This window comes from Sinocyclocheilus grahami, unplaced genomic scaffold (assembly GCF_001515645.1).
Source record: "Sinocyclocheilus grahami isolate Dianchi unplaced genomic scaffold, SAMN03320097.WGS_v1.1 scaffold608.1, whole genome shotgun sequence".
Classification (NCBI taxonomy): domain Eukaryota; kingdom Metazoa; phylum Chordata; class Actinopteri; order Cypriniformes; family Cyprinidae; genus Sinocyclocheilus; species Sinocyclocheilus grahami.
The window spans coordinates 1,146,811-1,159,977 of NW_015505787.1; the positions used below are offsets into that span (position 1 = coordinate 1,146,811).

General features: G+C 35.7%; 1 protein-coding gene across 1 annotated transcript in view; it reads right to left on the bottom strand.

Annotated features, from left to right (window-relative positions):
* LOC107557568 (ATP-dependent 6-phosphofructokinase, platelet type-like) overlaps positions 1–13,167 on the bottom strand; it is a 28,400-nt gene that overhangs the window by 2,963 nt on the left and 12,270 nt on the right. Inside the window, 8 exon segments of the mRNA XM_016241041.1 lie at positions 106–167; positions 355–519; positions 1,945–2,097; positions 7,487–7,574; positions 7,693–7,763; positions 10,474–10,620; positions 12,411–12,480; positions 13,020–13,084. Coding sequence (XP_016096527.1) covers positions 106–167; positions 355–519; positions 1,945–2,097; positions 7,487–7,574; positions 7,693–7,763; positions 10,474–10,620; positions 12,411–12,480; positions 13,020–13,084 — 821 coding nt within the window.

The following is a 13,167-nucleotide window of genomic DNA, read 5'->3' on the forward strand; positions in this document are numbered from 1 at the left end:
GACAGACAGACAGACAGACAGACAGACAGACAGACAGATAGACAGACAGATAGACAGACAGATAGACAGATAGACAGATAGATAGACAGATAGATAGACAGATACCTCAGGACTAGTCCTCTCTGAATGCTGGTCTTCATTTTCTCTGTCAAGTGCTCTACGTTAGACTGAAGAAAAGAGAAACAGGTTCTTCATTTAACCAACAGATGGCGCTAATGTTTATTGTTTAATAACAGGCACTAAGATTATATAACCTTATGTGTAATTATTTATGAATAATGTTGCATAATTTTATTACTAAAACAGTAGCGTTTTAGCGGTGTGTGTGTGTGTGTGTGTGTGTGCGCTGGTAACCTGAAGTTCTCTGATGTCAAACGGCTCCTCAAAGATATATGCAGCATCTGCTCCAGCTGCCAGACCACCAACACTGGCCAGATAACCACAGTAACCTCCCATGGTCTCGATGATGAACACGCGGTGCTTTGTTCCGCTGGCAGACTGCTTTATACGGTCACATGTCTGACAAACACATACACGTTTAGTCATTTCGTGTCTTGAGTAATGCTATAAATCTTGCTTCAACCTGCTGAATCACTGTCATGCCAGATACATTACATGCCATGCAACAAGAACCACTTTTTCTTACTAACTCTAACTAAAAAAAAAAAATATTTTCTTACTATTATGAACACAAACCAGTTTGGAGACATGGAATATTTACTTTTCATGACAGTAAATCTAAGCCAAGATAAATTAGTTTACGTTCACAGAGAGCTTTGGGAAGGTAAACTCTACTAAATATGGGCTTTTAGGAGCACCTTTCAGACTGACAAAACAATTTATGATATACAATAATGCTCCTCATACTAAACTGCATATGTTATTCCAAAAATATTGCCATCTAAACCATCTGAATGTTTTTATTACTGAGTATCTTTGAGTCTTTCTCAGGAAACTGTGCCATTGTGTGTGTTCTCAAGTACTACTGCTATTATCAAATCAGTCACAATTTTTGATACATTTTAATCTTTTTAATGGATAATAAAACTTTTAATTTTTGTTTTTAATAGGAATATCAGCCACAAGTTGTGTGCCTCTGTTAAAAATGTTACATAAAATATAGAATAAGTGATAAATATAATAATATTATTTAGGTGTAATATTTTTATAATGTTAATATTATTATTTATGATGTGTCATTTTATATGAATGCATTATTTTATTTGTTAATAAAAAAGAACATTCTGCTAAAATATTTTATTTTCCCCCTAAAATGTTTTATTTGTCCATCACCGTGTTTTCCCCTTTAAAAATAATAGTTTCACATCATATTTAAGTGAATAACATCATTATTTTTGACCAGGTGGCTCACACTGAGATAGCTTTATCTTCATCAGTATTTCAATGTGTTTTTTTGGCCTTGTCAGGCTCAATAGTTCAACTCTGTTATGAGGAAAAATATTAAAACTAGAATACTGATTGTACAAATTTGATATTTGCAAACCATCACCTTTATTAAACCTTTTGTAATTTCAACCCCAAAATGTCAATCTAATAGACTTGGCATTACCATTTTCAAATTATAATTTAAATTTAAGATGTAAAACATTTATAACGTAAAATAAAGATTATATAATCATATCATTTTATGCAGTATTGTCAGGCTCAACAGTTCAACTCAGTTATGGCGAAAAATATTCATATTAAGCACATACGAACTAGAATACTGATTGCAAATAATGTGGTATTTGCAAGCTATTACTTTTATTAAACGTTTTGCAATTTCAACCCCGTAACATTCAACCCCAAAACATGTGAATTTAACAAGTTTGGCACAAATTCAAATTAGAATGATATCAATTCAAGTATTGTGGGTAGAACTAATATTGTTTCCAAAGAATGACTCCTTTTCAGACAGGAATGAGGTTTATCTTACATTCTTACCTCCACAATGGCATTGAGGGCCGTATCTGCCCCGATACTAAGGTTAGTGCCCGGCACATTGTTACTAATGGTTGCAGGCAGCATACAGAGCGGGATGCAAAACTCCTCATAGCTGGACCGAGCCTCATACAGCTGCAGCAGACACTCTAAGGCCTTTGGCAGGTCAGCACAAAACAGCAGGGGACCACAGGGGACAGAACAATGCACACGTTAGACCAGCAGGGGGAGTACTGGTGCAGGAGTGGACCCTGCTGATGGGACACCCACCGTGTGATGGCCACCATGGCTTCTGACTGCGAGTCGAGGGGAAGAGGAAGGGGGTACGGATGGGATCGGATCGACTTACGCACTCACACGCACAAAGACACTGAAGCGAGACGGCAGGGATTCTGCACATTCTTATCAGACATAGAGACAGCAAGATGACTCAGTCCACACATTAACAGTGATAGTGTACTGAAACTGACAGTGATGACGCCCTCGTAACACTGGCATACTCAATTCCGACTGGTCTTTGCATACGATTTGCTTACTAAATTGTGAGTGTGAGTATGTTTAAATGTGTCAATTCACCCAAAATAGAAAATTCTGTCACTATACTCACCCTCATGCCATTACCCCTGTTGTTTTTTTCCATGAAAACTAAACGTTTTCCAGAATGGCATAGTAATATTGCACTATATTCTAAAGCTTGTGAAGTCACGCAATGTGAGGGTTTTTGCTGAAAATCTTTAAACATGGTATGACGTCTGCAGCTAAGTTTCCATCCACTATTTGTGCTATTTGTGTTTTTTTTTTTCTTCCATGAAATTTGCTTCTTCCATCCAGTTGGCCTTTTGCCAATAAAAAATGGTGTGTGATGACATCCCTTAAAAATACTTTTTTTTGTTTTTAGTTTTTGTTATTTTGCAAAAAATATGCCCTTTGTTTCTATACATGACTAGGAGTATATAGCAAAATATTGCATCTTTTACATCATACATCTTTGTAAAATGAAGAGAGCAATGAAACAATTGAAATTTGGCAGTTTACTGCTTACTTATTTGACAATACTTATATATTATTAAATAAGGAAATACAAAATAATACAAAATAAAAGGAAACTCAAATAAAGATGTATAATCAATAAAAAAAAAAATAGACAAATCTGGCTACTGACGCTTTGTGTAAATGTGTATGCGAAAATTATATTTGGGAGCTTTGGGAGAAGAAGGGAAGATATCGTTGAATACATATCGATATACTGTATGTATTTAAGAATGAATTCCTATGGCCACATTTTAATTTGTTCACTTGTTTTAGTTCAATTGTGGCCATGATTTAACTAGAAAGGAACAAATTTGTACAACATAACCACGATTTAACTAAAATGAGTAATTTAAAGGTATCATGTGCACTATAGAATTCGTATCAGTACAGAGCCTTAAGTCACATGGTCTACTTTTATGTTAATTTTTATCTTGGGTTACTTTTTATTTTTATTCCTAGTCTCCATTCAATTTTGTAGCATCCAATATATATCAAAATAACTTAGCATTTGAGTTCCATGGACAACAAAAAGTTGACTTTGTAAGGACATGAGGGTTTCAGGTGAACTATGAAAAACTGGCAGTAGCCTGTGCTTTAGTAAGGTTTGTTAAACCATGGATGTAAAGAAACTATGCAGACTCTAGCTCCGCCAGTGTTAGCCGGGATGAGCGATCTGTTATGATGGGTTAATGCCGTGTGAGCACAGCACAGGCTCAGTCACATGACAGCCACAAAAAAAGCACAGCTGCAAACATTCCGCCATCATGTCATCTCCACTTACCTGTCAGCTAACGGCTCGGCTTTGTGTTTACCAGCCGAAACTTTAATGCTCAGTGTAGAAATATTTCAATGTAAAGCTCACAAAACTACTAAGAACATGACCAGGTCATATTTCACCCCCAAATCAATAAGGAATAATATTTTGCTTCAAGAAAATGAAGCTGAATTTGGCCCAGACATATCTTAATAAAGGGGTGGTTGATTGCGATTTCACTTTTGTTAACGTTAGTTAGTGTGTAATGTTGCTGTTTGAGCATAAACAATATCTGCAAAGTTACGAAGATGAAAGTTCAATGCAAACGGAGATATCGTCTTTTAAAATTCTGGCAGTTTAATGCCTAAAAAAACGTCTGGTAGGGACTACAACGAGTTACTTCCCGGGTTCGTGACATCACAAACCCAGATAAACCCCGCCCCCGGGAAAAGACAGCAAAGGGGGCGAGGCCATGCTGCGCTGCTTTAGAGAAGAGGAAGAGAAAACTAGGGGTGCACGTAAAAATCTATTCATATATGAATCACGATTCTGTCTTCTAACGATTCTAATGGATTCTCAAGTTTCAAAATCAATGTTCTAAAGCAGCGGTTCATAATACTGTTCCTCGCGTCCCCTGCTCTGCACACGCTCTGCATCTCTCTCTCTCTCTCTCTCATTCAGCTCAGCACCAACAATGAACTGTTACAATTATACACTTATTTTCACATAGCTATGAGAAGCGTTAAACATGGACACGCATGCAGTTACCATACTGTATTAAAAGTTTTAATCAGTATAAAACCGTATATTAAAAGCTAGCATAAGCAGTAGCATTTACAAATAACAGCGTATCTAAAAGTATGAGACAACAACAAATAAAAAACATAGGCCTACCCAAGAGGCGTCATGCCCATTCAAAGATTTCTGAGCCAAGTGGGTTTTGAATTCAGCTTCCAAAAGACAAAAAATAGCCGAAAAATATTTTTATATTTGATGCAATCACACCGGTGTGATTAGATCGTTCAGTGCGGCACAGCATCAGCTGCTAAATTCAAATCCACGTTTGCGTTTTGGCTGGCGCTGAGCCGACAGACGCGTTTGTACAGCGCTGCATTATAACCAATCACACACGATTCTGTTGAGCTTATGAATGCAATGGCCAATCAGAGACGTGCAGATGAGTCACCGCTGAAACGCGGTGTTTTGTTCACTTGCTCGATGACTGAATTATCTGTGAATGGTGAATTCTCTCATCAGAAACAACAACGTGCAGATGTGCGTACGAATGTAAGTAAGATATTCATTTCACAGTGTAAACAGCTTCAGTGATTTTAATGGGAGTTTTTGAGAGTGCCTGAACTCTGGCTAGACTGAATGAAAATGTTTTTTGTTAATGTAAAAGTTCTTTGCTCTCTGTAAAATGAAAGTGTTAAGTAGGCTAATACAAAGTCAGTCATATTAAAAATATTTTATGGCATGACACCCATAGGCCTATTTGTTAATAGATTACACTATTAGTCTACTTTGCCCATCACCATTTATTGATCAAATAACATAATCTATAAAGGTGCAAAATGTATTTACTTACACATATTTTAAAATCGAGATATTGATGTAGTTTAGACTACACATTTGGAAATATTTTGAATAAAAAGGAAAAAAATTAAAAATAAAACATAAGCCTACATCAGTTATACTGCTATAGTGTTTGCAAAACCAGTGAACCACCCCTTTAATAATTTCGTAAATAATCTTTGCATGTTTTTTTTTTTAATGAAGTTAATGAAATTGTTACTCATGCCCTGTCTACTAAAACACCTTAATGTGATTGGTTGTTGAAGGCGACATATGTGAGTTTTCATTTTTTTAACTAGATCTATAATGAGGAATTAGCACTGCAGTCGCTAAATTGATGTTTAAATCTCATTTGAATTTATTTGAGCTCATTAGACATTATATTATGGTGCCTTGGATGCCTGTCTGAAACCAGCTCCCTTAGGATGTGCCTTCACACACAAGTTGAGTAACTTGACTGACTGCAAAGGAATCTAAAGATTTGCCTGTCTAAAGATTCGGTCACATTAGCAGAATGTTGGCGACATTTTGCAGGCAAAGAAAAATCCATAGTCTCTTGTCAATTGTGTAGTGATTTATGAAGCACAGTTCACACAGAAGTCACTTTCAAACCAAGTATCTTTCTGTTGGCCAATTTGAACTTGAACCCGATATGAAACCTGCTGCACAAAATTCTCAATTGTGACTAGATTTGTTTGCGAAAATAAGCCGAACAACGGTAAATGTGACCGCAGCTTTAAGTTGGAAACTACTGCTGCTCTGGTAGCCGAGTCTGACGTGATTGGCTGGTAAACATAAGGCGGAGCCTCCTTGATTGGCTTGCAAAGAAAAGACAAGAGCCTCTGATGTGATTGGCTGGAGGGTGGTGCCTCACTTACAAAAGTGATAGCGTTCAGAGCCGTGTCTGCGCCAATGCTGAGATCTGAGCCGGGCACATTGTTGGAGACTGTGGCCGGCACCATGACCATTGGCACACACAACTCCTCAAAAGTCGCGCGGGCTGCTAACAACTCCATGATCCCCAGGAAGGCCTGCAGGGCAGGACAGAGCTGGATATTTAGTGAACCGCCAACAGTGCAGGGAATAGGGATGGAATGAGGGGACAGACAGGGAATGGGAGAGACAGACGAGGAAGGAACCGAGTGGAAAGCCATGGCCATCACGACGGAGAGCATGAGACAGAGGATCCACTCCGTACACACACTTCAAATTGAAACACTTGCGTAAAATGCATACACACACATTCTGAGGATGTCTGTATAGAAAGAGAGAAGATGAGCCTCAACTCAAAACATGAAATGACTTTAGAAAAGCAGGAGAGCTATTCTGAAATTGTGGGTCATTGTTCCGACTTTAATGGCGCCATTTGTCATCTCAGCTGTGTGAATGTTAATGTTGTTCATTCAAACGGCTGAAAGATGAACCGGTGCCTGCTAAGGTGATTTTCACCATTTCTGAATGCTTTTGGATGTTCATTATGAAAAGAACAGGAGCACGGGAAACTTTAGGTGATACTGCATAGGAAAACATGATGGAGAGGGCAGGAAAGTTAACAAAACAGTGTCTTTTTAAATTAAGAATAAAAAAAAATAATAATTTATATAGTTTATTAGCAAAATAAATTATAGTTTTAATATTAATCTAAAATAAATGTTTTTTTTATTGTTAATAATGTTATAATATTTATGGGTAACACTTTACAATAACCTTTCTTATTTAAACTAAGCTAATGCATTAACTAACAATGTGCAATACATTTGTTACAGTATTTATGAATCTCTGTTAATGTTAATTAAAATACACCTGTTCATTGTTAGTTTGCATTAGCTCAGGTTCATTAAATAATATTAACGGATACAAGTTTTTTTTTTTGTATAAAGATTTAAAAAATGTATTAGTACATGCTGAAATTAACTAATTATGATTAATTATTGCTTTAGAATCTTTTTTTTTTTATTGTTATTTCATGTGAACTAATGTAGTTAACCAAGGTTAAGTTTATTGTAACGTGTTACCTAATTGTGTGGTTATATTTTACATAAATACAAAATTATATTAAAATAATTTGAAAATACTATATAAAATATTTACAGCAAATCACATCACTTTTTTAAGTTATTCATGTGAGAAACAAAATGCAAGATAAAACATTAAAATGCCTAAAGCCCAGGCTGGAAGACCTACCTCAAATCCTCCGATCACTAACAATGCATTTATGTTATACTTCTGCATCTGTTCTGCAATTTTGTCAATGTGCTTTGCAGGAAGTGTTCTGCAAATTTGAGAATATATAGGTATTGAGAAGTATAGCACATTGCATGCAAAATCATCTGCATTACTAAAATCTGTATATAAACATGCAGCATAAACTTTGTATACAAGATACATACCGTTTAGTTCCCAGGAGGGATCCACCCTGACCCGTCCATCCACCTACATCTGCCCATTTGATCTCTTTTATCTGAGAAAGGAGAGCATAGTGGATCAAAAATGTGTTGCAACAAAAATTTCCTAAGAGTGCATTAAAACTCCAAAATGTGAGTGAGCAGCTTAGATCACTACATGGGCAGCTGTCCTCTAAGAGACCATCTTACATGAACAGAAACCTCGTAAGTAACTAATCTGAGACAGGCAGCAAGTCAGCACACCACACAAATGATATTTCACATGAGCTGCATTAGTGACTAAACCACAGTTAATGAGTTAGACATGTTTACGTGTCTGAGAACAAGTATAACTCGATGCTTAAATGAGCTTACAAAGCACACTCACATATATTTAACTTATATTTAGATTTTATATTTAACATGACAGAAATGTCCATGGATATGAAAAAGAGTGTGCTTAACTGTATTGAATGTGTACTTGTAGTGTACTTCAAATACAAAAAAGTAAATTTTTTTTAAATTATAATAAAATATGAATGAAATCGAATTAAACTGAAGTGTACTTAGAGTACACTTTCATGTCTGTTTCTTAACGTACTTTTAAAAAGTGTACTTTGTAATGTGAAATTAAAAGTTTTGCGTTAAAGTGCATTTTAAATCATTGTTTTAATATGTTGTGCTTTAAAGAAGTACACTTGATGTGTTGACTAACATACTAGAGAGCATGTAAAGTACTTCATTTATAATTTTTAACAGTGTTATTCAGTATTATATTTAAGGTTCATATATTTGAATGGTCTAAATTGCAACTTCATCATTGCTTACACTTAAGTACTCTTTTTAAATGTATGCTTAAGTATACTTTTTCAAGGGTCTATACTTAAAAGTACTTATTCTTACAAGGTGTCTTACAAGGCAGCATTATTCTGCTGTCTTTGTCAAAAGTGCCCCATATGATGACTTACGGTAATATTTATTTTTAGTGTAGTTTTTCAAATATAAATCCAAATGGTTTAAATGTGATTGACACTCATGTGCTTTCTAAATTGGATTAGACTGGCTAAAGAGATCATAATGGAGAACTCCGCTATGGATGAGACTCTCTTAACCAAAAATAACTCAACAAGTCTCTCAATGCATCAGGGCTGGAGAGAAAATAAGAATTCAAAAACATTATTTAAAAAAAATTGATTGATTGATTGATAATAACACATGGATTTGATGAGACATTGCTTTCTCTAACTGAGTTTGTAATCCTCCTTGAGCTTGTTCAACAAGATAATTAGTGGATTGTGTCTTAATCTAAGGACCAAGCCCATGTAATGTAATTAATTGCTCAGTGTTTATCTTGATTCCTCCGAAAGCTCTTAGCCATCGCCCCGTATCAGCACAGAGTGGTACTGCAGGGGTAAATTGGTTTATGTAAATCCTGTCATGTCCTGCAGCAGAGCAGGGCTGGAGCGACACCACTGCTTGTGCTGTTTTCAACGTCTACTTTAGTTAAACGTGTTCATGTGCCGAGTACTTCCTGCTCTTAATGCAATTACTAAAGCAATACAATTAGAGCAACTTGATGTGAGCCTGCCATTTAAAAGAGCAGTATATAATTGCTGTAACCTAGAGGCTTGTGCTAGTAATGCTACACAAAACAGCATTTGTATATGTGTCCTGTAAAAATATAGTAATTCTTACTTAGTGTGTGGTAAATATGCAAACAACAAAACTTGTGTGCATGTGAACATATGAATTAAATATAAATATACATTTCCGTTCAGAAGTAAGATGTTTTTAAAACTCCCTTATGCACACAAGGCTACATTGATTTGATCAAAAATACAGTAAAAACAGTTATATTGTGAAATATTACAATTTAAAATAACCATTTTCTATTTTAATATTTTTTTTTAAAAATGCAATTTATTGTTGTGATCAAAGATGAATTTTCAGCATCATTACTCCAGTCTTCAGTGTCACATGATCCTTCAGAAATCATCAACATCAACAAAGGATGACAACAACAAATCTAAGCTTTTATCCTCCATCCTTCTATTTATCCTCAACTATACTCGAATTATCTACATTAAAATATTGTGTAATAAGGACTGCAATTACATAAGATACTGGATGACGTGATATTTTGGATTTGCCATTATGAAAGTCTACCTCATGGGGCCCAAGCGAAACAGGATTTTGCTCATATGTGACCCTGGACCACAAAACCAGTCACAAGGGTCAATTTCTCTAAATTGAGATTTATACAACACTTGAAAGCTGAATAGATAAGCTTTCCATTGATGTATGGTTTGTTAAGATAGGACAATATTTGGCTGAGATAAAACTATTTGAAAATCTGAGGGTGCAAAAAAAATCTAAATATTGAGAAAATCACCTTTAATTGAATGCATCCTTGTGCAATAAGTCAGTTTTCTCACCCGTCCAAATGAAGTTCTTAGCAATGCATATTACTAATCAAAAATTAAGTTTTGATATATTTACGGTAGGAAATTTACTAAATATCTTCATGGAACATGATCTTTACTTAATATCCTAATGATTTTGGGCATAAAGAAAAAACGATAATTTTGACCCATACAATGTATTTTTGGCTATTGCTACAGATATACCCCAGTGACTTAAGACTGCTTTTGTGCTCCAGGGTCACATGTGTGAAGCTTGTTTGCGGTTCTTGTTTTACATCACTTACTGAATGTCTCCCATAAGCCACTGAGTTTAAAACCTGCTGGATGGTTATTAAATATGGGATTTTAGAGATGAAATATTTACCTGCCCCTTATAGAATCCTTCAAACCCATCACTGACAGCGAACATTTTGTGTCCCTCGGAGATGCCCACTCTGACAGCAGAGCGCACGGCTGCGTTCATGCCGGCGGCGGGGGCGCCCACGTTCAACACAGCCACGTTAAAATTGCTCTGAATGAGGGATGAAGACATAACATGTCAATAATTTACATTAAATCCACTTCTCCTAATACAGCAGAGCGTTGGCTAGCATGAGCCTTCAGCTATATTACTGACTTATGTTTGGTTGTCTATAATAAAAAATAAAAAAAGCAAGTGTCCTCGTGGATTACTGTAAATCTTGCTGGATATATGCAGCCTGACAAAGCAAATAAAAAATGGCCATATTCATTTATATAACCAGTTGGTATGTCTATATATTTGAGGCCTGGTATTTCTTGATCATCATCGTGTTTTTGTGTTGACCACTCAATGCCTATTAAGAATTGCACAATGTTTCCAACCAGCTGTGGCTGGTTCATCAATCTGTTTTCCATTCCATTCGGTGCAGGGTAATGTGGTCTTTCGTTAACTCGACGCACAGCCCAGAGCAGAGAATGATTATTGACTAAACACTTCTGGACACTTCTGCTGTTTGACTTTTGTGAATGTGATGCAGCAGCTTTGCCATTCAAGACTCTTGTTTTCTGGTCTACAAAAGGCTTTTAGAAAAGCAACATTAAACATACAGTACTATGCATCAGTGGTTCTCAAACATGGAGCCGGGACTCCCTAGGGACCTCAGAAAACTGCCCAAAGATGGCTTAAAATTATGCAAAATAGGACAAAACAAAAATAAGCTAAAATAGTTTATAATAATAATAAATGTTAGCTGTAATTATTTGAGAATCGTGTTCTCATGGTCTTGGAAACTCTGGATGTAAGATATAGGAGAATTGTAGTGATTTATAAACCTGGAAAACTCTTTAAAATAAAATACAATTATAATAATAAAAAAATAAAAACATAAAAAGGAGAAATTGCTATTTGCAAAACATACTCATGAACGACTAGTCATGTAAATTCATTGGTCAGGTCAATACGAAAATCTTTAAAAAATAATTTAAAAAAACTGAATAAATAATTATATATATATTTTTTAAATAATAAAAAATACTTCAATATACATTTTTCCATTTGTGTCTAGCTCTAAAATATATAATAAGGTAGAAAGTGCTGGGAAATTGCTATGTGCAAAACGTAATCATCAATGTCTAGTCATGTAAATTAATTTAAATTAAATAAAATAAACCCCGAAGAACAATCAGTTACTAAAACTTCTGTAATTATGCAATTTAATTATTTATAATTATTTCATTTTTTCACATAGACAATTTATGGAATCTTAGCTGCAGAAGCTGCTTGTATTCACCACAAAAGCACCATGGTATTGACAGCGCAAACATACATTCATCAGCATATGGCCCATGTTTACACATCAAGCCTATTATTTAGCAACTGATTAACAACAGTGTGAAGTAGTGTGGAGGGTAACCAATCATAAACGAGCTCATTTGCATAAATATGCATTAAAGGTACAAAAGAAAAAACAGCCTTTTGGTGGAAAACTGTCAACTAAAAAATATAAAAATAAAAAAATAGTGTTGCTGCCTGATGTTAGTTTTGAAGCATTAAAACAAGCTAACACAACTCAAGGCCCTTTAAGGATTCGGTGACATTGGGATAATAATAGCTAGAGAATAGAGCTATAAATAGCTATCCACAAGCAGAAATATTCGCACAGGATGTGCGACAGGACTAATTCATCTTGGTTTCCTCTGGAAGCATCTGCTAGGGGTGGAATCCTGTCTCACAGCATGTAGTGAGGGCTTGTGAATCAGTAAGTCTGGTCCAACAGCATGTTGATGTCAGTCAGCAGAGGTGTTTAGTAGAAGATCACCAGGTACAGATACAACACTCACGTTTGGAAGCTCAGACTCTGGTTTGCGATGAGCCAGCAGTTTGTATGTCTTCAGATTGTTCTCAAAGCTCCTGCATTTACACACAAACACGTCAGTGTTATTATTATATTTCATAAGAGATCCGTGTTGTATCTGTAGTTATGCTCAAACTATATACAACATTCAATTCGTGAAAGAATGCATCACTGTTTCCATAACTATATTAAGCCGTACAACGTTCTTCAATGTTGATAATAATCAGAAATGTTTCTTGAGCAGCACATGAGCATATTAGAATGATTTCTGAAGGATCATGTGACACTGAAGACTAATGATGCTGAAAATTCAGCTTTGCATCACAGGAATAAATTACATTTTACAACGTATTCAAATAGTGAACAGCTATTTTAAATTGTAATAATATTTAGCAATATTCATGTTTTTACTGTATTTTTTTAATCAAATGCATTCAGCCTTGGTGAGCATAAGAGACTTAAAACAAATCTTACCAACCCCAAACTTCTAAACAGTAGAGAACAAGCTACTCGGGCGAAAGAAGTTAAACTACAGTCAAACAACAAAAAGTAATTAGCCACACTACAAGTTACAAACAATATGTAGCAAATGCACCTTCCACGTAGCTGCACGGCCTCTTCAAATCTCTTCTCATCCATGGCCTTCTGCACCTGCTGAGTCTACAAGACAAACAAAAGCATGTCCATTATAAATGGGGGGGGGGGGGGGGGGGGGGGTTGTGTGGGTGGGGGACAATCAGGGG